At 40.7% G+C, this 25,105-nt stretch overlaps 1 protein-coding gene across 2 annotated transcripts in view; it reads left to right on the top strand.

Moving 5' to 3' along the window:
• FANCI (FA complementation group I) overlaps positions 1–25,105 on the top strand; it is a 119,665-nt gene that overhangs the window by 53,382 nt on the left and 41,178 nt on the right. For both annotated transcript variants that reach the window (XM_073618451.1, XM_073618452.1), the window contains exons 21-29: positions 1,265–1,453; positions 1,536–1,657; positions 5,559–5,720; positions 5,820–5,999; positions 8,709–8,875; positions 17,981–18,054; positions 19,152–19,268; positions 19,452–19,503; positions 21,970–22,097. In XM_073618451.1, coding sequence (XP_073474552.1) covers positions 1,265–1,453; positions 1,536–1,657; positions 5,559–5,720; positions 5,820–5,999; positions 8,709–8,875; positions 17,981–18,054; positions 19,152–19,268; positions 19,452–19,503; positions 21,970–22,097 — 1,191 coding nt within the window. The remainder of the gene's footprint in view (positions 1–1,264; positions 1,454–1,535; positions 1,658–5,558; positions 5,721–5,819; positions 6,000–8,708; positions 8,876–17,980; positions 18,055–19,151; positions 19,269–19,451; positions 19,504–21,969; positions 22,098–25,105) is intronic.

Genomic DNA, 25,105 nt, shown 5'->3' with positions numbered 1-25,105 from the left:
TAGCAGAAAGTAAAAAATATTGTTTTTTGTTTTTCATAATTGTCTTTTTTGGGCAAAAAATAAAAACTGCAGAGGTGTTTAAATACCACCAAAAGAAATCTCTATTTGTGAGAAAAAAAGGCATCAATTTTTTTTTGGATAGAACAGCGTCGCATGACCGCCCAATGTCAGTTAAAATAATGTATTGCCTGTCACGGAACGTCCCTCACTCCGCTTGAGTGCTTCCGTCAGTATACCGTTCCTAAGTTCTGGAACACTAGTCCAATGGATCTGGCTATAGGAACCCCCAAGAACTAGACAACACCAGTCTTGGAGTGTATCAGGACTAACTCTTTTATTTGAGATCTCACACACATTTATACAGCAGGCTGACTCAAAGCTAACCTAATTAACATGAGCTAATTTACTAAAAAATTTACCATGACCAGATGACAGACTTGTGGGCACCGAGCTTCACACAGTAGTATAAACACAATAGCTGGAGCTAATTACAATTAACAATACAAACAACAATCTCCCCCCTCCTCAGCCTAGACTGTTTGTCTCCTAGCCAGTGCTGGTGGCTAATGTGATCAGCTCATTCAATTAACATAAACACAGGTAGTTGGAGTTGATGACACCAGCATCTCCTCACAGGATGTGTCCCAACAGTATGAATCAGTCTTATCAGCAGGGGGCTGCTGGAGGAATCCCCCTTCCCTCTTCAGGGACACAAATCCCAAATGACCACAGCAAGGAGTCCCCAACAGAGTCAAACAACATACAATATATACACGACTGAGTCCGATTAGTACAGTTTAGACTGGATTTCTAATTCACCTCACAAAGAGTATTGTTCCCTTGAAAATCCAGGGCCCATAATCAAAAGGCAAGAGGCTTGCGTTCAGTCCTCTCCAACAGCCTCTGTCCCGGCTAGGTCTGTCACAGTGCCATATCGCAAAAAAATGGCCTGGTCAGGAAGAGGATAAAAACTTGGGCTGAAGTGGTTTAAAAAAATAAAATAAAAAGGATGTCTTGAAATATGCACCTTGTTTATGGAAGATATGTGTTGTGATTGATATGATTGTACTCAATGGTAGTAAAAAGCTTTACATTTTGACTACAGGAGTACCAAATTATTTCTTGTGTTCAGCCTGCATGCATATGCAATTATACTATGAGAACTGGACAGCCAAAACTGCTTCTCTTCTTGTTTGTTCAGATTCAGAATACTTTATTGATCCCGAAAAGACATTATTAATTATTTGACACTCCTGTTCTCTAGGCACACCTACTGAGCAGTATTCATAATTGCTTGAGCTGGTATAAGCAGAGGAGCAGCGTATTGCAGGAGAGGGGCATGGAAGATGAGAATGACGATGATGACTGTATGGAATGTCGGAAAGAAATTGATGAAATGTTGGAATCTATCACAAGAAGAATGACCAAATGTGATTTAGAAGAGTTTGAATTGGTAATGCGCTTTCTCTAAATGAGAAGCTACAATTTTGATTGTTACAGGCAAAATTTACTGTGCTTTTCTCCCATCATACTAGGACAAGTCCGCTGACTTCTCGACAAATTCAAGTGTTGGGATGAAAAATTATACCTATGCTGTTTTGGTCATGGGAGTGTGTGAGGTGCTGATAGAGTACAACTATAGCACAGCAAACTTCAGGTAAGAAAAGCTGCCTATTAATATATTTGATTTTTTTCCTCTAAGTTTATAACCAGGTACTTTTTGTCTTTTTTACTGATTTTATTATCTGCAAAAGATTTAGAAGCAGCTTAGAATCCCAACTTTTGTGCTAGCTTGCCCTTACATCAGTAATATATTATTGGGATGATCTTAGGATAGTACATTGACCAGTCAATTTTCTGGTCATTTTCTGTTAGGTATGTAGTATAAAACTGTATTTAACTCCCTAAGGTGTATATAAAGACATTTTTTATTTTATTTTTTTTAGATAGGGAAGCGTTGCAAACTCTGGTTATTATTGGTATCTGCATCCCTGCTGGGAAGTATCACCCTTTCCATTTGTCTTGGTGACCACTGTCACCTGCACTGAGAGGGTAAAAATCCACAAATTTGAGTTGTCACCAAAACAGAAATAGAACAAATTGCCAGTGCGGTGACAATGGTCTAAAAGAGAATTTATCTTAAAGCCAAATTTCAGGTATGGCAATTTTTAAGTAAGTATTTGTCATACCTATGGATACTGAAAATCACTGTAGTAGACACTGCTGCTATAGTGATCTCCACTAGCTTCCAAGTCCCGCTCACTCGGCATGGGCTCTATTCAGAAAACACTTAGTATTTTTTTTCAATTAATGCAAAGCATTCTCTGATTGGACAAGGTGCAGAGGCAGGGCAGTGATGTCACAATCTCTACCTTCTCTAAGGAGAACACTTTGCATTCATTGAGAAAATCAAAGTGTTCTCTGAATAGCGCCAGTGCTGAGCAAACAACCTTCTGTGTTCACTAAGCAAGCTGCTCGCACATGACCCTGAAGCTAGCGGCAATCATTGTAGTAGCAGTGCCTACTACAATGATTTCGAGGCTCCACGGGAATCCCACAGGTATGGCACATACATACTTACTTTGGTCCAAGCTGGACCGATGTAACTATGTCAAAATTACCTGCAATACCCAAAACTTATCTTTAAGCTTGTCCATACACTTACCAACTTTTTGGCCAGTCCAGCAAAGACAGGCCAAATTTCAATCAATGTGTGGGCTTCCCTGCTTGACGAAAGTCAATTGTTTCATAAACTCCTTTTGAAGGGACCTGTTGGAAAAGTTTCCATTGATCAATGGTTGCAACTGCTCAACGGGGTATTCTTTCAAAATATAATGTCCTGGTGAACAGGGATTCCTCCACCCACCATGTTTGTGTGGATCAATCAATATGTTAGTTTGCTTTCATTAGGCCAGCTTTACTTTTTGAAGAGAGTTCCTTTGTTTCTGAGACCAGAAGTGAAGGAAATCCTCCCAACAGGACACAGACAAATAGGGGGAAAAAACTTTACATTCCCTACTTGTATTCAACCTTTAAAAAAAAAAAGCTATTGCTGAAGATGCAGGCGGCACTCTGGGAAACTGTTCTATAAGATACGTATCCCAAGATACGCCCATTCAGTCTAGAAGTAGAAGCCCTTTTCTACACTTATACAAATCACACCTGATCCAGCCATATACTTTTTTGGTCTTTCACCACCCCATGTGCCTAAGGATGCCAGAATGCAGACCATACATTTCTTACAGCCATGAGATGCTCGATTGCCAGCCACACTTGACCTACATTCTCATATTGGAGAGGTCAAATTTATGGAAGCTCTTATGAACAGACTTAATACTTTCACTACCTATGAATGGGTGTGGGATCCCTGGTCCTGCTTTGTGACTCCCCTTTAGGACGTTTACACCGGTGCTTCCTTGTTTAAAAAACAAATACAAAAAAGATTGACTGTCATCCTGCTTCTTCCCATATCCTCTTACTCACGCCTGTCCTCCCTTTCCCTCTTCTTCCTTCTCCTCTTTTCTCTTTTACTATCATTTTATCTTTTGGTTGCTTCAGATTACAGTACCTCTTAGAACTCGTTAAAGCTGGCCATTAGATGGTTCGAATCTTGGCTGTTTCAGTAGGAACCAGCCAAGATTCGAACCCTGTATGGGCAGGGTGAATGTACCCAAGTTGATCAACTTTGATACAACCTGCCTGCTGGATTTTACATGCGATTATTGCTAGTGGCTGTAATCCGGGACTACTTCCCCTGCTGGGAGAACACAATGGTTGCAGAAAATAAATTTGCTTTATTTATGGCTGGCCTAACAGAACAGAATCAGATGCCTTTACTCAACAGGCCATTACCTTATAGTATTGTAGTACAGTCTTCTACTTATAACCTGATTGGTTATCTTGAAGCTTATTGTTCGAGATGAATTGTTGAACATATAGTTACAAATGACTGGCCACTGCCCCAACCTATAACTGGCCTTCACAGCAAGGAGCACATGGAAGGGCAATGCATTCAAAACAAAACTGAAGAATTTCCGAGCTCAACTCGCCAGCCAATCTACTACCAACCAAATGAACAGTTTTGCGTTAGAAACAGGGTTTTAGTTAGCACACATTTGCAAATACATGCGAAAGCTGTAGAGCCAATACAAGGCACCCCAAAATTTCTGCATTCCTAACTCTTGTAAATTTATGAGAGCCTCTACAGTGGAAGCACATGCATTTTAATGCATAGATAGAGGGCTGGCGAGCCTGGAGGTCGACCAGCCCTCCTTAGAGGCACAGGGGCACACTAGACACCCAGCATATGGCACAAGGGCAGCAAGGCTGTCCAGTGTGTCCCCTCATCAATATTACACATTTGCATGTATTTGCAAATGTGTGCTAACTAAACCCCTGTTTTTAACGCAAACTGTAAGACAGGATAATTTGGTTGGTAGCAGATTAGCTGGCAAGTTGAGTTGGGATTGTCTTTTGGTTTTGTTTTGAACAAATAGTTAACCTGAGAGGGCTATCCTTTTTCTTACCTGTAGCTATCTATAGTGCCTCATTATGTTGAGATTGTTTGCATTTTCCTATGTGTAGAGACTGTAATACCAATGCATTTTGCCTGTATTGTATTCTTGAAAAACTAATCCAAAAAATGTCATTAGAAAAAAAAATGTCATTACATATACTTGAAAGAAGACATTTCACTATAATTTCCAATAGTTGTAGGATCCCTCAGGAGACAAAGTGCAGGGATTCTAATCTTTGTAAATGTCACTCGCAGGCAAAAAAAAGGAAAGTAATGCAACATCCCCTCCCTTGCAGGGCTTCAGTTTTTCTGCCAGTGTCTGAAGGCGATGGTCATTGCTGTGCAGCTCTCTGCAGTATTGTAGCTTAATTAAAGCACATTCCATTTTTTTTTTTTTACATTATCCCTGCTGCTGGTAGCTCCGCCCCAGGCTTAGACCCAATTTTTGAGCATTCCTAGGGGGGGAGCTACAGCAGAGCGCTCAAGCCACCTCCCCCTCTCCTCTGTGTTCGATGAGCACATAGATTGTGCCTACAACAAGTAAAAAAAAAAGTCTTTGCTTTTTGTTGCCAAAAATTCTATAAACACTTGCACAGGATTGTTGCAATGACAGGCCCCCCTCCCCCTGCTGTGGTGAATGACAGCGCTCAACTTTATTACATATGTGCAGCCAGAGCTGAGCGCTGTCACTTAGACCTTAGATACCCGTCTCCTGCTGAGCATTGTGCTCATTTGAGACCAAGTTCTTGGGGGGGTTCAGCTGTAATTTTGAAGTTGTGAGGTTGCTTCTTTAAGTGCCCAAGATGTGTTTCAGCTTAATTCAACTGAAGCAGTTTAGATGATATGAACCTTACATAGGTAACTATCTTGGATACATATTATTCAGGGGCCTACTTTTGATATTATATTTTCTGCGAAAGAGTTTTTTTCTTTTTGTAAATCTTCATAAGTTATGAAAAAAAGTTTTGACATGATTAACAGCAGCTTCCCTTGGTTTTTATTGCTGTATGATGCTCATGTGTGTGCACCTTTTTATTTACAGTAAAAGCAAATTTGAAGCCATTATGGGAATTTTTAAATGCTACAGCAAACTGGCTGATATCCTGAAAGAAAAATCTGGGAAATCAAAACCTGGAAATAGTAAAGCGTGTAAAAGCTTGCTCTCTATGGGATTTGTTTCCACAATTTTAACTGCGCTGTTCAGGTACAATCTCAGTTCTTGCATCAATAACTATAAGTTCTAATATATTTTGGCTTTATTAAAGCACTTCCAAGCTTTACTGTGTTTACTTATCACTTTCAGAGACAGTACAAGAGCCCATGAGGAAAGCCTTAGTGTTCTTAGAGCCAGTCTAGACTTCATGAGATACACAGTGTCTGTTGCATTGCAGAAAATACAGCAGCTGAAGGAGACAGGGGTTACTGATGGGCCTGATGGACAAAATAGCGACAAAATGTTCCACAATATCTGTGAGATTACCAGGTAAGGTACAAAATGGCCAGCTATACCTTAATCGGGTTAATGGAAATGATCATATCAGTTTGTGTTAATGTTTTCTCAGGCTGGGCATACATTATACAATTTTCTTATTTCATTTGCTTTAGATTTACCTTTAACTATGCAGTGTAAGGGCCTGCCTGATTGCATACAAAATTAAAGTGTTTTAGGTTTGACCTCATATTGTGAGGTTTTGGTAAATCTAAGGCCCCGTTCACACCTGAGCGATTTTCTGCTTGAAGCTTGTAGCTTTTTTGTACAATTCTGTCCCATTCATTTCAATGGTCCCTGTTCACATCTGAGTGTTCTGTTGCCTGAAGCAAAATGCCGAAGCTCAAAAAGTACATGAGCTTCTTTTTGGCAGATTACAGGCGTTTGTGGCCCCATAGACTTCAATAGAAACACCTGACTTGGGCGTTTTCTGCTCAAATAGTAACTCTCCACCCCTAATTTCCTCTCCTCCCCGTGGTACTTTCTATTGGCTAAACAAAAAGCCTGAAGCTGTAAAACGCTTGTAATACGCTTCTAAAATGGTTTAAAAAAGCTTATAAAAAGCTGCAAAAAAGCTTAAAAAAATGCCTGAAAAGCGCCAGTGAATCAATATGCTCAGGTGTGAATGGAGCGTAAAGGAAAATTGTACAAAAAACTGTATAATATATGGCCAGCCTGAGCCTTCTTTCTGTGTATCCTAATTTTTTTATGTACTCGTAGGACAGCCATCATTGCATATTACATATACAGGCTCTGCTTCCTTGTTCATAATTTTGCCATGTGATTTACTTTATCAGTGCAAATGTACTAGGCAGCTCAGTCAGATTGAAAACTACAGTTGTTGAACACAACAGGAAGATCCATTTTGGTGAAATGCAAATAGCTGGTAGAAAGAGAATCTGCAAATTTGTATATGCAGTACAGTAATATAAATATGACACTTGACTACAAGCATGCTCAAATGTGAAAGGTTTAACATTGTAATGGATCAAAATATTAATTACTTATATCACAATAAAGTTTTGCTATTAACAAAATTTAAGCTTTGATAAAGATCTCCAAAATGACATTGATGGCATTGCAGGTAGCATCTGGCCTGTTATTCTTCTTTTTTTTTTTTTCATTGGCCATTATTTTCTGAGCAAATTATAGTTATTGAGCACAGGTTTGCTTTAACCCTTAAAAGATAAGTTCACCTTTTAATAAAAAATAACTGCACATATTTTTGCAGAAAATTAATATGCATGTATTATTTTTTTCTACAGGAGGCTGGAAAGCATTGCACCCGTGATCAGGGGTGCAATATTTGGCTTCTGCAGCTTTCAGCCCCTACATCCTATACGGACTGACTGTTTGCAAGCTTCAGGGCTTGTGAATTGACTATGAGAGCCCTCATCACCACTGCAGTCAATTCAGAACTACAAGTCATCAACCACGGTGGATGATGGTATTTGTAGTCTATTCATTTACAGGAAACTGAATGAATGATGCGGCTGTATGGGCAGACTCCCGCACAGCCATGTTGTTTATGAATTTTGACCGTGGGTGTGGAGAGAAGATCCCCTACTCACTGTCACACTAATGGGGGGGGAGAGGCTGCAGGAGCTGGGACATGTTACAGATTCCACCCAAAATAACATGTTCCAAAGTTTGAACTTATCCTTTAAGGCAGTGGTTCTCAACTCCTGTCATCAGGATCCACTAACAGGCCAGATTTTAAGTATTACCTTGGGGAGATCCAGACTAGAATACTGCAATCACTGAGCAGCAAATGATAGCACCTGTGATATATTTCAGTTATCTTGAAAACCTGGCCTGTTAGTGGGTTCTGAGGACAGGAGTTGAGAACCACTGCTTTAAGGAAACCTGTACTGAGTGAAAAATGTAGGAAGCAAAAGCTGATCTCTTTCACAAAAATGCTAGTCACCTGCCTCAAACACACTTTTAGTCGCTGACCTGGAACAAGCATAGAGCAAGAGAAGTTGGAATAAACACAGAACTCCTGATCTAGGGCTCAATGACTAAAAGTATTAAAGCTACTGGATAAGTATAAATACCAACATGTGCAAGCTTGTGCTTAGCTTGTATGAAGAGAAATAAAGTTAGTATAAGTGTAAACTGAGAGACACGGGAAGATGGACTGCAGATTATTCTTAAATGTGGGAGTTGGCCTCCTTCACTGAAACCGTTTAAGAGGACTAATGTTCTTTTGTTATCTGCACAACTATTGCACATACAGTGCATTGAAAAGGTATTCATACACCTTGGAATTTTTCACATTTTTTCATGTTACAACAAAAAAGGTAAATTTATTTTATTGGGATTTTATGTGATAGACCAACACAAAGCCACACATAATTGTAAAGTGCAAGGAAAATGATAAACGGTTTTCAACATTTTATACAAATACATTTACGTTTTTGGTTGTAATCTGACAAAATGTGGAAAATTTCAAGGGGTATGAATAGTTTTTCAAGGCACTGTAGTTCCAAAAGCAATCTTTTGAGTCCTCTCTGCAAATATGTCATTTTAAATTTAATTGGAATGTCACGGTAGTAAAGCAGTAAGTGATTTCTTGACCCATTTAAAAATTAGTCTAAATGGGCTAATTAGTTGATTACATAAATCTTCTTGACAAATCTGTTTTGCGATGGGCAGGGATTAATCTGCACCTCTTTTTGTGGCTGGCTTTTTTATATGCAGGGTGCTAATCTGGAGATACACATCTATCCCATCTGCTGCTGAGGATTCTGGGAAAAAGGATAAAGGGAAGAACATCTCTCTGATGTGTTTAGAGGGTTTGGTGCAGATCTTTTACACCATTCAGCTGCGCTACCCAACAAAGATCTCACAGTTCCTGGCAGCTTTGGGTAAGTTTCTTTTGTTTATGTACAAATTCTCTATGCGGATTATTGAAATTATTTTATTTAACTTTTATATCTATTTAGCTTTACAAAATGGTTGTATAGACCACTATCGGTCTTAAAGGCGGTCTTGCGATTTAAAATAGGATTTTTATACACCCTGTAAAATCCTTTTCCTGGAGTCCCTGAGGGACACAGGAAGTCTTAAACCTTTGGGTTATATTGCTGCCTACTGAAAGAATGGAGACTAGCAAACAAACTGTAGCCCAGCCTAGGTTGGAGTACATGGGAGACCCCCTGTTCAAAGGTCTTAAAAAGGGAATGAGAGAATAATAGTCTCTCATACAGAATAGAAAGGATAGAAACCCTGACTCTTGTTGCCAAGCCAGATGTTGGTCCTGTCCCAGCTGCAGGAAGGAGAGAATTTGTCCCACAGAGAAACTCCTGGAGTAGACTCTCCAAAACTCACACCACATAAAGTACGTCTTCCATGTCCATGTGAGAAGTAGAACCTTGGCTTCAACAGTCGTGCTGATAAAGTGAGCGCCTCAATGATGGCAAAATGGTCCTTGGGACAGAAGATCACAATGACCTGGCAGTGCCCACAGAATGTTCTGTCTGCTAGGAATCTTACCAGGTTGATGTACCACATCTGGCTGGGCCAGCCTGGAGCAATGAGAATCACTGGAATGCTCTCCAGCTCAATAGTGTGAAGCAGATGAACAAGACATTTCAGTAGAGGAAGGCAAAGATCAGGATTTACGGATCTCACTGAGCCACCAGAGCATCTACTGCTTTTACTAGAGGATCTCTGTGCCTGGAGACACACATGTCCAGTTTGTTGTTCAATCTGGAGGCCAGGAGGTCCGCCTTGGGTGTCCCCCCACCTATGACACAGGTCCTGAAATACTTCTGTGTGCAGGGAAAACTCTCCCAGATTCAAGCTCTTGCAGCTGAAGAAGTCTGCCTGCCAGTTGTCCTTAACATGGAATGTACTAAAGCTGACAAGGATGGAATGTGAAGTTCTTCCCAGGACAGGATTCATTCTACCTCTCTTGCTACAGTAAAACTTTTGCTCACTCCCTGATAATTAATGTATATCACCACTGTCACATTGTCTAACTGAATCTGGACCAGTTAACCCTCCAGTAGAATGGTCCAACAGTGCAGAAACAGGCAAATCACCCAATGCTCCAGTGTTGATTGGGAGACGAGACCCCTCCTATAACCAAGTCTCCATCACCGATCGCGTGGCCATGATGTTGTATTGTAGAGGTCTGGAGTGAAACTAAACAAAATGGACTGCCTTCAAAGAGGTTACCATCAGGACTAAGACTCTCATGCAGTCAGACGGCTCCTGGACTGCAGAGTTCAAATCTGAGAAACCAGTGTCTGAAGTTTCTCCTGTGGAAGGAACACTCTGGCCTGAGATTTGTCCAGGACTACACCAAGATGCTCCAAAAGATCCAACGATGATTTCAGAAGGTTCAGGATTCATCCGAACTGCTGTAAAATCTGGGTGGTGATCTTCACATTGTCCAAAAGAGCCCATGCCGACTTTTCTCCCAACAGGGGGTCGTCTAAGTATCCCACAATAACGGAAATCCTTTGAGAAAGGAGAATAAAAGCACTCGGTGTCCAACGTAATAGAGGTTTTGCTCCTTGCTCACCCTGACAGGCCTACTCCCTAAGCCTTCAGAGACGAGGCAAGTACTAGGACAATTTCAGTGGCTCTGGATCTGGAAAGCATTTTGAGGCTAACTTTTACCAGAACAGAGAATAGAAAGCTGCCTATGCCAGACCCAGTGCCCAAAGGTCACTTTTAGTTATGTCCAGTCAGGCGGGGTCTAGATGCAGTACTTCAGAATCCAGGCTAAGGACAACTGTGCCAGAAAGCTATAATTGAAGAGGCAAAACTACAGCAGCATTGTAGGTAAAAGTGAAAAGAAAAAGAAAAATCGAAGAACAGCAAACAAATAAGTTAGTCCTAATAGAGAGCTGTAGAAATTATGCCATCCTCTTCAAACACTAGCAAAAAATGGAGCATGCTGGTAGTGGGAGGGCTTATCCTGGGCTGGCCCACAGTTTGTTTTTTTCTTATATTTGCTGGAAGTCCTACTGTAGGTAGCAGCTTAACCCCAGTGGTTGTAAAGGCAGAAGTTTTTTTTAAAAAGCCTTCTGTGTGCAGCTCCCTCTTCAGCCCCCCTAATACTTACCTGAGCCCATCTCTATCCAGCGATGTCCATGAGTGAAAACGGTGTCTTTAGGAAACTAATCCTTCAAACAAACAGCGCTAGCAAAGTGCTTATAATGTATAAAGATAAATGGTGAAATAATCCTCTACAAAAAGGAACTGACAATTAGCAATCCAAAGAAATATTGTATATACAACACGTGTAGGATATGCATTCAGTGAAAAAAATGTCCATTAAAAAGGATGATGTAAGTAGCAAAAAAGAAGAAATGAATGTCCTTGTTCAGATATAAACGTGCTAATATATCCCACAGTGAAAGGAAACAGCAAAGATTGGTACTCCCAGCAGATTCATAAACAGATGAAATTCCTACTCACCAAATGGAGTTGACCCTCATTACCTTACAGCAAGAGAGGTCAAATGCGCTTTGTGGTCTGAAAGACCCGCAGAAACAGGAACTGGCTCTCGATGGTAACTGATGATCTGTGATCCCAAGGGACAGCCCAGAGAGGAATCCTCCGCTCCCCTACACTCTGCGAGGTCCAACCACCGATCAGATCTCAGCGATCACAGACTCCACTCTTGGACTCCAGCCGATAACCATCTTCCACTATCCGTGCTCCGATGGACATATGGCATTTAAAAATAAAAGAAAAACGGGCTCCACATAGCGTAAACCAGCATGGTTTATTAAATCTAAAAAAGGATGAACACTCTAATAGACCATAAAGGTTGCCAACATCCCTAAGGATAGAGATAACAAGAATACCCCCAAAGGAATGGGACTTTAACGGCAACGACAATAAAAAGTAAAACCATTTATTCAAAATTTATACAATATACCAAACACTGTACATCAATGCAAATATTACAAATTCACTCAAAACAATGGTGTCGATGGTAATGATAGTCCAGACGGCCCAACGCGTTTCGGGACTGTAAAGCTGTCCCTTCATCAGGGTAAGGTCATGGAATCGAATCATACCAGAGATGGTCACCATAGAAATCTCACTGCTGGAACCATAATGGCATCTGGGTCACATATCCACCGCCCCAAGATCGAGAGGATAATGAGGTCGGTCGTTGGCCCACGCCTGTCCGCACTGATCCACCCAAATTGCAATAATTAAGAGGGAACCTGAATGGGAGTTAATGTGCGATTTCAACCACAGTAGGTTATTTCAATTGGGGATCTCCATAGAGTCCAAAATAGGAAATGGACATACAGCTTGTAAAGATATGTGTGAAGGAGGCTGCGTGAGTATCCCTTCCAAATGGGTCAGATAAGTACACATCTATTCACTAGAAGGTGGTCTTAAACAGGATCATATGGTCCGACCGAGATGCAGCATGTCAGGTGCTAGACACAGCATTTCCCGTGGTACACCGGGTGTCGCAGTGACAACAAGCCGCATCCAACATAGATATAAATATGCTAATGGTTAGTATATTTATATCTATGTTGGACGCGGCTTGCTGTCACTGCGACACCCGGTGTACCATGGGAAATGCTGTGTCTAGCACCTGACATGCTGCATCTCGGTCGGACCATATGATCCTGTTTAAGACCACCTTCTAGTGAATAGATGTGTACTTATCTGACCCATTTGAAAGGGATACTCACGCAGCCTCCTTCACACATATCTTTACAAGCTGTATGTCCATTTCCTATTTTGGACTATATGGAGATCCCTAATTGAAATAACCTACTGTGGTAGAAATCGCACACTAACTCCCATTCGGGTTCCCTCTTGATTACTGCAATTTGGGTGGATCAGTGCGGACAGGCGTGGGCCAACGACCGACCTCATTATTCTCTCGATCTTGGGGCGGTGGATATGTGACACAGTTGCCATTATGGTTCCAGCAGTGAGATTTCTATGGTGACCATCTCTGGTATGATTCGATTCCATGACCTTTCCCTGATGAAGGGACATCTTTACAGTCCCGAAACGCGTTGGGCCGTCTGGACTATCATTACCATCGACACCATTGTTTTTAGTGAATTTGTAATATTTGCATTGATGTACAGTGTTTGGTATATTGTATAAATTTTGAATAAATGATTTTACGTTTTATTGTCTTTGCCGTTAAAGTCCCATTCCTTAGCGGCTATTCTTGTTATCGCATGGTTTATTGAAAAACGTTAAAAAATTGTGTTAAAACAGTTCTCAGCAAAGATGATAACAGCTTGCTATAATCACTGATGGGGCATTTAAAGTCCTCACAGATTCTCCAAACAGCAATAAGCTTACTGTATAACATCTGATACTTGCTGTAAAACATCTAAAACTTGCTCCAACACACCGTGTGTCCTAGCTTGACTAGTTTTGCCATAGTAAATGACGTCATCAGCTGCAGGATTCCTCTCTGGACTGTCCCTTGGGATCACGGATCATCAGTTAACATCGAGAGCCAGTTCCTGTTTCTGCGGGTCTTTCAGACCACAAAGCGCATTTGACCTCTCTTGCTGTAAGGTAATGAGGGTCAACTCCATTTGGTGAGTAGGAATTTCATCTGTTTATGAATCTGCTGGGAGTACCAATCTTTGCTGTTTCCTTTCACTGTGGGATATATTAGCACGTTTATATCTGAACAAGGACATTCATTTCATCTTTTTTGCTACTTGCATCATCCTTTTATTGGACTTTTTTTTCACTGGGTGCATATCCTACACTTGTATATACAATATTTCTTTGCATTGTTAATTGTTATTTTCTTTTTGTAGAGGATAATTTCACCATTTATCTTTATACATTATTAGGCACTTTGCTAGAGCTGTTTGTTTGAAGGAAGACACGCTGTTCGTTTCACCACTTTTGCCATTCTCACTAGATTGAAACAGCTGCTGCACAGAGTTTTTTGTTCACTGTTTTATCCTAGGCGCGATAGTTTTTTTATTTTTCATCAATGTCCATGAGTGCCTCGCCCGTCTGGGACTCTCCCTCCTGATTGGCCGAGACACAGCAGCGGCGCCATTGGCTCCCGCTGCTGTCAAAGTCAGTTGGCCAATGAGAAGAGAGATGGGGCGGGGCCGAACCGCGACTCCATGTCTGCATGGATACACGGAGCTGCAGCTTGGCTCTGGTGCCCCTATAGCAAGCTGCTTGCTGTGGGGGCACTCAACAGGAGGGAGGGGCCAGGAGTGCTAAAGAGGGACCCGAGAAGAGGAGGATCGGGGCTGCTTTGTGCAAAACCATTCCTTTGTCTCTCTTAATGGGTGAGAAAGGAAGAAAGAAGATTGATATATGTTAATCCCATGGGCTCCCCTATGTATTGTTTTATAACAAAATACAGAGAAATCAACAATGGAATAGAAAGTGTTTTATTTAACTTATAATTAAGACGGTATTAAAACCCCAAACCAAAAATGTTATATATTGTGTCTCAACAACCATTAGATGCAGTGGCTGTAATAGTTTTCTTTTTTTAGGCTGTTTTTTTCTGTTTTCACCTGGTGATCTGGCTAGTAACACACTTCCTGTATTATACAGACATTACCCTGGATGAAGGAGCACCGGGGTCTGGGGGGTGGTGATTGTTAGAAGTGCTTGCAGATTTAAATACGCTAACAAATTGGAGCTGAACTCCTTCTAATACTTTATAGTCAGTTACAGCAAACACTTTTTTTCCCTTTTGGGATAAAGATTTTACATGAATAAAAGCTGATCATTTTAAGCACCCCTGACAAATTTAAATGGCCTGTCTCATCCCTGTAACGGCAAGAGAGCTTTTCTGTAGAAAAACAGCAGACTTTTTTTAAAGAATTTTTAAACTCCAAAATAACCCCTTAGCACTGGTCCGTACGCACCTATGTGGCCTCGGCTTTCAGGGGTTATACCGGGTTGATGCATGCAGCTGCAGGCATCACCCTGGTACCATTTTTTAGAGCAGGCGGTCGGCTCTTTAGGGATAACAACCGATGCAGCTAAAAGCCGCTCAGTTGTTATCCCAGAGGAACGGGAGGGGACGTCCCGCCGCCTTCTGGCACTCTTCCCGGGCCTCCTGTCCCACCGGGAGACTCGATGTCTGATCCGGAACTTCCGCCCGCTAGAGAGAGACTGAATCAAAGCTGGAAACCGCTTGGTTCCAATCCCCTATGTGTAAACACAGACGCGACGTCACAACGTCACTTCCGGTTTACTCGGCTGCCAATAGCGCCAAATTAAAAAAAAAACAGTATTCAGAATCGCCATTTTTGCCAATATGAATACTTTGAAGTGCAAAGGAGGGATTTGGGGTCTTTTAGACCCCCGCTCCCTCCATAAAGAGTACCTGTCACCACCTATTACTGTCACAAGGGATGTTTACATTCCTTGTGACAGCAATAAAGGTGATCAGCATTTTTTTTTTTTTTTTTTTTTTTAGAGAGACCATGTAAAAAAAATAAAAAAGTACATTTTTTTTAAAAAGCGCTCCCTTCCCTGCGAGCTCGCGCAGCAAAAAAATTGCATACGTAAGTCACGCCCACATATGTAAACGGTGTTCAAATCACACATGTGAGGTATCGCGTTCGACAGAGCGAGAGCAATAATTCTAGCTCTCCTCTGTAACTCTAATTTGGTAACCGCTATTTTTTTTTAAAGTCACCTATGGAGATTTTTAGGTACCGTAGTTTGTCGCCATTCCATGAGTGTGTGCAATTTCAAAGCATGACATGTTAGGCATCTATTTACTCGGCATAACATCATCTTTCACAATATACAAAAAAATTGGGCTAACTTTACTGTTTTACTGTTTTTTTAAGTCATGAAAGTGTTTTTTTTTTTCTCAAAAAATTATGTTTGAAAGACTGCTGCTCAAATACCATGTGACATTAAATATTGCAACGACCACCAATTTGTTCTCTATGGTCTATGCTAATATATATATATATATATATATATATATATATATATATATATATATATATATATATATATATATATATATATATATATATATAATGTTTGGGGGTTCTAAGTCATTTTCTAGCAAAAAATACTGATTTTTAACTTGCAAGCAACAAATGTCAGAAACAGGCTTAGTCATGAAAGGGATATTAAATGTTTGCTTTTGGGTTTCATACTGCTTTAAAGCCTAAAGCTAGCTATACACTATACGATAAATTGTTCAAATTTGTTTTCAAATAACAAACACTCGGTTGTAAAAACAAATGATAATCCCATCATGTAATGACTGAATTTCAAATGATAAATCCTTCAGTGGATATAAAGTTTTTCGTCTATTTTTTTACATATGCGCAGTGCAAACAGTTCAATTTTTAACAGGCGAGAAACACATTAACCTTTAGGTTAGGAAGACTTTGACCATGCACGTCGAAGCGCGTTGGGAATTTGCATACCAGATGTTTGACTAGATATCATGTATTGTTGTATGGTTATACATTGTAGAATTTTGAATGGTGCTGTATGTCTCCGACTAGAGCTCATATTTTAAACATTTATGTGTTTATATTGCGTTGCTTTTTTTTTTAAATAAATAACTTTTTCCAAAAACAAATTTATTAATGGCTGTAAATTGGCTGCGGAAAAACCCCATTGGGGGAGACTTTCCCATATTGCAACACATTAACCTTTTATCATTCGTGCTGTTTCCTTGAATTTTTTTATCTTGGCTCTGAAAAGTCAAAAACAATTTTCTATGTGTGTTAATTATCTGGACGAAAAACGAATTAATGGTCCAAATGGTAGATTTGCTAACATTTTTTTGTTTAATGTAAGAGGACCTTAAGCTAAATTAACAAAAATCAGCACAAGGGACTTTTCTTACCTATTAATCTTATGTGTCCTTTGTGCTGCCTGCTCCAGCATTCCTTAAAATCTTCTTTCTGTGATTCCCTCAACCCCCACGAGCCTTCATTTTCCAGTGTAGCGGGGTTATCAGGCTGAGGGAGCTGTAATGGACCCTCCTCAAGAGTGCCCACCTATGCCTGACCCTTCCCCCCAGCTCCTTCAGGCTGAGTTTACACTAAGGATCGCAGCGGCTCACAGCTGGAGTGTTTGGCTGAATTCGGACCTTAAACGGACCAAAAGACGCACCCGACCCCTGTGCAATTCGCACCGGAGCCGCTGCAGAGATGTGTCAACCGGCTCCATAGAGAGCTGGTCACAATCTCCTGCTACATGAATTCGATACAGAGCAAACCCGCATCCAATTTGCATAGGTGTGAACCCAGCCTTAATCATAGAAGCTGTACTATAGCATCTATGAATAGAGGAGGGGTGGATGAATAAGATCTGCCCATTCCATTCATAGTTTGTTTTATTCATAAAACCTATAGTACATCTTCTACAAATGAAGGAGGTGATTGGAAAGAGCGGGCATAGTTGAGCAATCTTGATTAGTGCCTGGCACAGCTCCCTCAGCTACAATAAGCTTCGTCACACCAGGAGATTATGCATGTTGTACCCAAGTACCGATACGCTTTAGATCAATAAAAGAGTGTTGGTGGGATAGATACATACGGAGTAATAAGACTGAAATTCCTTTTTGGGGAAAAATGCAGCTCTACGTTTCCTTCACTGCTTGGCAAAATGGTTAAAGCCAAGGCCTTTGGTAACATGATTTTTGAAAAAAACAATGGTAGTGCAACCAAATCTTTTGGTGATAATGAGCACAGGAGGATTTAAGGAGCAGAATGTTCTCCTGGAAAGCTAATTATTTCAACCCTTCTGTTAGTCTTCATTTATCAATCCCAGCAAGACTGTTAACACAGCCTAGAGGTAACATTTGATTAAAAGTCTGCTTTAAAATTTAGGCATGTAGCACATGCTATGCGATTTATTACTTTGATGCATTTTTTAAGCCCCAGTGAATATAAATCTCTTAAACAAACAAAAAAAAACAATGCTATCTGTTAAATGTAATGGCTTTAACATTGTGTCATGTGTGATCTCACAACCTTTTATTCTAGATAATGACGGTGAAGAGGAATCTGGAGAAACCAATATCATGGAGAAGGCTGCCTTTCAGATTTCACAGTTTCAAGTATGTTTTACAAATGTTTCTAAAATGTGGGCACATCTATTATGATGGGGATGCAGGAAACCCTTGTCTCATAACACTAAACTTTATGATTCTACACTTCATCTGAGGTCTTTAGGTCAAGCAGCGCTTCCCTTTTTCCTCTTTAAATTTTGAATGTGGTAACCTGCTTTTAGTTACAGTAACTGCAAAAATATGACCAAAGCTTTATATTAATCACAGTGCTTAAACTTAAATAATGTTGCATTCTAGCCAACACTTAGGCTCCGTTCACATCTCCGCGTTCTGAATGACGGGCGGAATTGCCGCGATTCCGCCCGCAATTTGAAATGGCGGCAAATCGCTTACTCTTTTACTTCTTTTTCTGTTTTCTGTGCGATTTTGCCACGATTGTCGCCAGCCAAATCATAGTAAAATCACGCCATGGTTGGGGTGCCATTGGAAGTCACAGGGAACGCACGGGCGTCATGCGATTTGATGCCATTTCGAAACGTGGCAGTTCCGCCCTCGATTCAGAACGCGGAGATGTGAACGGTGCTCCAGGTGGGTTCGCTGCTACAATCCTTTCTACCTCTAATATCATCGGGTACCAGCTCAGCAAATCCGGCCGTATGTAATGAAAGACATATGGGATCCAAACAGTTGCACTAGGAAAAAATCATCCACTTTATTGAAAGTATTAAAATGGCAAAAAAAACAGAAAAACACTGTGGGGCAGAGAACAAAGTCAATGTATTTTTTGCTAACTCATGACCATGATTAAGTGCTAGTTAGCGTGAAATTTGTCAACTTTGTTCTTTGCCCCACAGTGTTTTGTGTGCTGTTTTTTTTGTCATTGTTATACTTTATATAAAGTGAATGATTTTTTTCAGAGTGCAGCTGTTGGATCCCATTTGTCTGTATCAGCCTGTATGGGATGCTTGGGTTGAGCACAGCGAGTTTCATTTCCTCATGTGAACAAAGGCCTAGGGGTTTGTTATGCAATCATCACAGGAGGGATGTTCTTGATGGTTTCTTTTGTTGAAGATGGTGTTACATGTTAGAAATACTGTTAGTGTTTACATATTCACTGTAATAGAAGTTGTATTTTCTTTACACAGAGGTCTCTTACAAACCAGCTTAACTGTGGGGAAGATGAATTTAATAGCAAAGAAGCTGTGCTGTTAGTCAGCATCCTATCTATACTATATCGATTTCTGGAGCCCTCTTCTCAGCAGGTCAGAGAATTTGCTTATATGATGCTGATTTAGTACTGATGGTCGTGACTTTTGCACCATGTAATTTGTTAGTGCTGGGAAAAAGAATGAAATAAATGCTGTATGTAACAAACATAAATATACTTGCTTTATTTGGCTTTTGAATATTGACTGTAACATTAGAATTATGTTTTTGTTTTCTAGTATGTGCAGACTCTCTCATGGATTGTCAAAATTTGTAAAGAAACCAGTTATGGTAAGAATTCTTATAAATGTTAATGGTGCGCGTGCAGTGTTCATTTTCCATCACCACCAGTGATTATATTGAAGTGTAATGTAGCTGGCAAGCTTCTGAGCCTAGTGACTGACTCGTATTAAAACTGGAAACTGTGTAAAAACAATCTTCAATATCTGAAATGTATTTTTGGTTGTGACATTGACCCTAAGCAATCTCCAGAGAATGTTATTATAATTCTCATATTGGCTTTGGATGGGCTATATAGTTTTTTTTTTTTTTTTTGTGCTTGTTGAGAGCAGCCTTTTTCAACCAGGGTGGCTGGACCCAAAAATTGTATACAAGCCAGGGGTGGATCAAGCCTGCTCTTTTATAGTTACACAAAGCCTCCGGTTTTCATTGTGCGCTATTACAACCTTCTAGGCGTTGTAACAACCAATGATGTCATCAGTTGATAAGAAGGACGTTGGGCACCTACACAGCATCCTTGTTTTCCCTCCCCTGCACCTCTCCACCAGCACTGGGGTCACATTAGCTGAGTGAGGGAGAGAAACATTAGAATACTACTCAGTACCATTGTACAAAGGTGTAGAAAAGAAACAATGGTCATGGGACTTTATATGAGGCATGTCACTTCAAGTGTCACTTCATCATAGGGATGAAGGCCTGTCACTGTGGTTGTGTTGGGTTACAGTTTGTATTAGAGCTGCATGTTTCTGGCCAAAATGAGAATCACATTTTTTTTGCTTAGAATAAAGATCGCGATTCTCTCACGATTCTCACGGCGTAACATCATCTTTCACATTATACAAAAAAAAATTGGGCTAAATTTACTGTATTTTTTTTTTCCAAAAAAATTGCATTTAAAAGACCGCTGCACAAATACAGTGTGACATAAAATATTGCAACAACCACTGTTTTATTCTCTAGAGTCTCTGCTAAAGAAAAAAAAAAAAATATATATATATAAATAAATAAATAAATAAATATACATATACATATATACACATATACACACGGGGCTTTTTTTCTCAGAGAATAGGTGCAGGAACTGCATCCTTCTGAGTCACTTCTTATCTCTGCCCCTACCCACCTCTGAGCACCGTTGCTTGGTTTCATCCCCTACCCACCTCTCAGTACTGCCCCTTTTAGAGAGTACAGAGCCAAGTATAACTTTGTGGTGCTAAGTAATTTGTATGAAATTTGTTAATGATAGCAAGAAATGTAGTAAAATAGATTCTCCACAGCCAGCAGCAATAGACACCCCCCAGCAACAATAGATTCACTCAGAAACAATAGACCCCCCTAGCAACAATGGACCCCCACAACAAAATACCACCCAGCAGCAACAACATATCTCCCAGCAGCCAGCATCAATAGACTATCCAGCAGCCAGCAACAATAGACCCCCTCCATCAATAGTAGATCTCTGTCAGCAATAACTGACCCACCAGCAACAATAGACCACCACTCAAAAATAGATCCGCTCTAGCAATAAAAGACCCTCCAGCCCACCCCAGCACCCCTTGCCATTACATATATTCAGTGCTGGAGATGCCGGAACTGCGTTCCCCCACGTTCCCGCTGAAAAAATGCCCTGTATGTATAAAAAAAATAATGGTTTTAACTTGAAACTAACAAGTGTCAGAAAAAGGTTTAGGTTGTAAACGCGCGCATGCTTGGGAGTAACGTCATCGCGGCTCTGGCCAATAACAGCGCCGGAGCCCGCGATAACCGGAAGTAACTCCGGGAGACATGTTCCTTGCCAAGGCGGTGTGCCAGGACTGCTGCGGGGGCTTCGATCTAAGGTAAGTATATCATAATGAACTAGTATGCTATGCATACTAGCTCATTATGCCTTTGTCTTGCAGGGTTTTTTTTTTTTTCTCCCCATTTACCTCTATAAGTGGTTAAACTTCCCTCATTTACAGACCTAAGTTAATTCCTTTGATCTAAAGAACAAAACGCTACAATGTTTATAGTTAGCTCAGCGGCTGAGGAATGTTGTGATACTTGGCAGAATGCCTGGGTTTTTTTTTTTTGGACAGCTGTGGGCTTGAGCAGAGAATTCTCTGCATAAAAGTAATCGGCAAAATTCTTTAAGATCGCAAGGGGGAAAAAAATCGCTATCTCGATACTTAGCGATTAATCATTCATCTCTAGTTTGTAGTGTACAAAGGTGTACTGTATTCGCTTTAGAGGAATACATCACCCCTAACGTTGGGTGTCCTACATGTCTGGATGTTCATGTGTTATGTAAAACTAATAGTTTTGTGCATATTGTGCAGAATTTTAAAAGGTGCCTTGACTGAAAAAAGATTGAATAACACTGGGCTAGAGCATCAAGTCCAGATTGTGTGACCCAGGTGTAGGAAAGTTATTCTACGACGTGTTTCTCATATTAAATGTGATCTCTAGGAATGTAAATCTCAATTCTCAGCAAATTGTACACTGATGAGTTTACCATGACTTCTCTTGTCTCTACAGAGGATGTCCAGTTCTGTAAAAGTGCAATGACTCTTCTGTTTAACATGCATTCTCTGTTCAAGAGTCCAGTGAGCATACTAAGAGAGCTCTGTCAGGACATACATGGACACCTCGGTGATATTGATCAGGTGACAAGAACTCTAACTTTCCATACTATATTGTGTTTACTTCCTTTTCATATAAAATTGATAAACAGTTCTCTTAACCTCTTCCTGCCAGCCGTATGTCTTCTTCTTGTGACTCGGAAAGAGACGTCTCTGACGTCACTTTTGGGTCAAGCTCCCGTGTTCCTGGCTAGCTCATCCGGGAGATAATGTTTTGCAATCCGATCTGCATTGCAAAATATTTAGTGGAGCACAGAGGAGACATTGGGGGTCCAAGCACATAACCCCCCCCCCCCCAAAACATTTTTTGAGGCCCCCACCTCCACATATACACACACACGCGTGAAAACGTTGATTGTGATACACATGTTGCATATCGCCGCGCACGCCAGAATGAGAGCGATAATTCTAACACAAGACCTCCTCCGTAATGCTAAACTGATACCTATAGGGGGCTTTTTAAAGGTCACCTATAGAAAATATAGGGGGGTGCTGAAATTTGACACCATTTCACGGGCGCACAAAACTTTCAGGTTTGGCATGTTGGGTATCTATTTACTCGGTGCAACCTCCTCTTTTATATTTTACCAAAAATGTGGGTCATTTATTGCATTTGTTTGCCCTAAAATTCACATTGCGGTAATATTGTGTGACGTAAAAAATTGGAACTACCACTATTATATGTGCTACATTTTCTTTTTTTTTTAGCCGAGAATCTAGAGAATAAAATGGCGATTGTTGCAATATTTTATGTAACACGGTATTTGTGCAGCAGTGTTTTAAACGCAAATTTTTGGGAAAAGGGACACTTTCATGAATTTTAAAAAATCCAAACAGTAAAGTTACCCCAATTTTTTTGTATAATGTGAAAGATGATGTTATGCCGAGTAAATAGATACCAAACACGCTTTATAATTGCACGCACTCGTGGAATGGCGACAAACTACGGTACCTAAGAATTTCCATAGGCGATGCTTTAAATTTTTTTTACGGTTATCAGGTTAGAGTTATAGAGGAGGTCTAGTGCTAGAATTATTGCTCTCGCTCTGACGATCGCGGCGATACCTCACATGTGTGATTTGAACACCGTTTACATATGCGGGCACTTCCGTTTGAGTTTTCTTTGCTGCACGAGCTCGCGGGGACGGGGGCACTTTAAAAAAAAATTTTTTTTCTTATTTATTTTATTTATATATTTATAAACTGTGTTTAAAAGAAAAAATTTTTGATGACTTTTATTGCTGTCACAAGGAATGTAAACATCCCTTGTGACAGTAATAGGTGGTGACAGGTACTCCTTTATGGAGGGATCAGGGGTCTAAGATCCCCGATCCCTCTTTTGCACTTCAAAGTATTCAGGTCGCCGAAAACGGCGATTCTGAATACTGTGTATCTTTTTAATACCGGCGCCATTGGCAGCCGAGTAAACGGGAAGTGACGTCATGACGTCGCTTCCATGTTTACGATTAGGAGGTGGAACAAAGCCGCCCACGGCTTCATTCCAGCCCGCCCCCCAGCCGCCAGAGGCAGCCGATTGGTCACCAGGCCTCCCGATCGAACGGGAGGCCCGATAAGACTGGCGGGAGGGAGTGGACGTCCCCTCCCGCTCCTACAGTATAACAGCCGAGCGGCTTTTAGCTGCATCAGTTGTTATACTCGGCTAACCGATCGCCGGCTCTAAACAACGGTACCGGGATGATGCCTGCAGCTGCAGGCATCATCCCGGTATAAGCCCTTAAAGCGGAGTACGCACATCTGCGTACACTCAGCGGGAAGGGATTCATGAATTATTATTTAAAGGGATATACTCCAGATTTGATTTTTTTTTTTTTCAATACGGTTATATTGATGCAAGAGTTTTTCTTATGGGTCTGTGTAAGATTTAATATAGTGGAATTCCAGGCACCACCCGACTAATTTTAAAAAAGCTTCCTCCTCCATCCTACCATCTATCCTGACTAATCTGTGTAAGAAAGCTCTGTATACTTATGTATTTTCAGGGCCACTAAGATCCAGTCATGTGATCTCCCCTGTGGCAGCTTCAGAGGAAAGAAAAAAGCGCTCCAACAATAGCTAGTAAAGCCTGGAGCGGTGCAGTGATTATGGGTGCTGTCACCCATAATCTTCAATGGCTCATCTATTGTCAGCACTCTCTTCTCTCCCCTGCAGCCACGCTGGCTGGCACAGGGGAGACTGATCACATGACCAGAGCGACTTGAAAATACAATGCTGTGAAAAATTATTTACCTCCTTTCTGATTTTTTATTTTTTTGCATATTTGTCACACTTAAATTTCTCAGATCATCAAACTAATTTTATTATTACACAAAGATAACCCGAGGAAATACAAAATGCCGTTTTAAAATTATGGTTTCATTTATTAAGGGAAAAAAGTTGTCCAAACCTGCCTGGCTTTATGTGAAAAAGTAGTTGTCCCTCTAAACCTAATAATTGGTTGTGCCACCCTTGGCGGCAACAACTGCAATCAAGCATTTGGGATAACTGCCAATGAGTCTTTGACATTGCTGTGGAGCAATTTTGGCCTTTGCAGAACTGTTTTAATTTGGCCACATTGGAGGGTTTTCTAGCATGAACGGCCTGTGTAAGGTCACGATACAGCATCTCAATTGGATTTAAGTCTGGGCTTTGACTAGGCCACTTCAAAACCTAAATTTTGCTTTGTTTGAACCATTTGGAGGTGGACTTGCTGTTGTGTTTCGGATCATTGTCTTGCTGCATAACCCAAGTGCACTTGCGCTTGAGGTCACGAACTGATGGCCGGACATTCTCCTTTAGGATTTTCTGGTAGAGCTCAGAATTCATGGTTCCATCAATTATGGTAAATTGTCCAGGTCCTGAAGCTGCAAAGCAGCCCCAGACCATCACGCTACCACCATCATGTCTGACTGTTGGTATGATCTTGTTATGAAATGCTGTATTCGTTTTATACCAGATGTAATGTAACGGGACGCACACTTTCCAAAAAGTAAAATTTTTGTCTCATCAGTCCACAGAATATTTGCCTAAAAGTC

The sequence above is a fragment of the Aquarana catesbeiana genome, linkage group LG03 (assembly GCF_042186555.1).
Source record: "Aquarana catesbeiana isolate 2022-GZ linkage group LG03, ASM4218655v1, whole genome shotgun sequence".
NCBI classification, from domain to species: Eukaryota; Metazoa; Chordata; class Amphibia; order Anura; family Ranidae; genus Aquarana; species Aquarana catesbeiana.
This window is presented reverse-complemented; position numbering and strand designations above follow the sequence as displayed.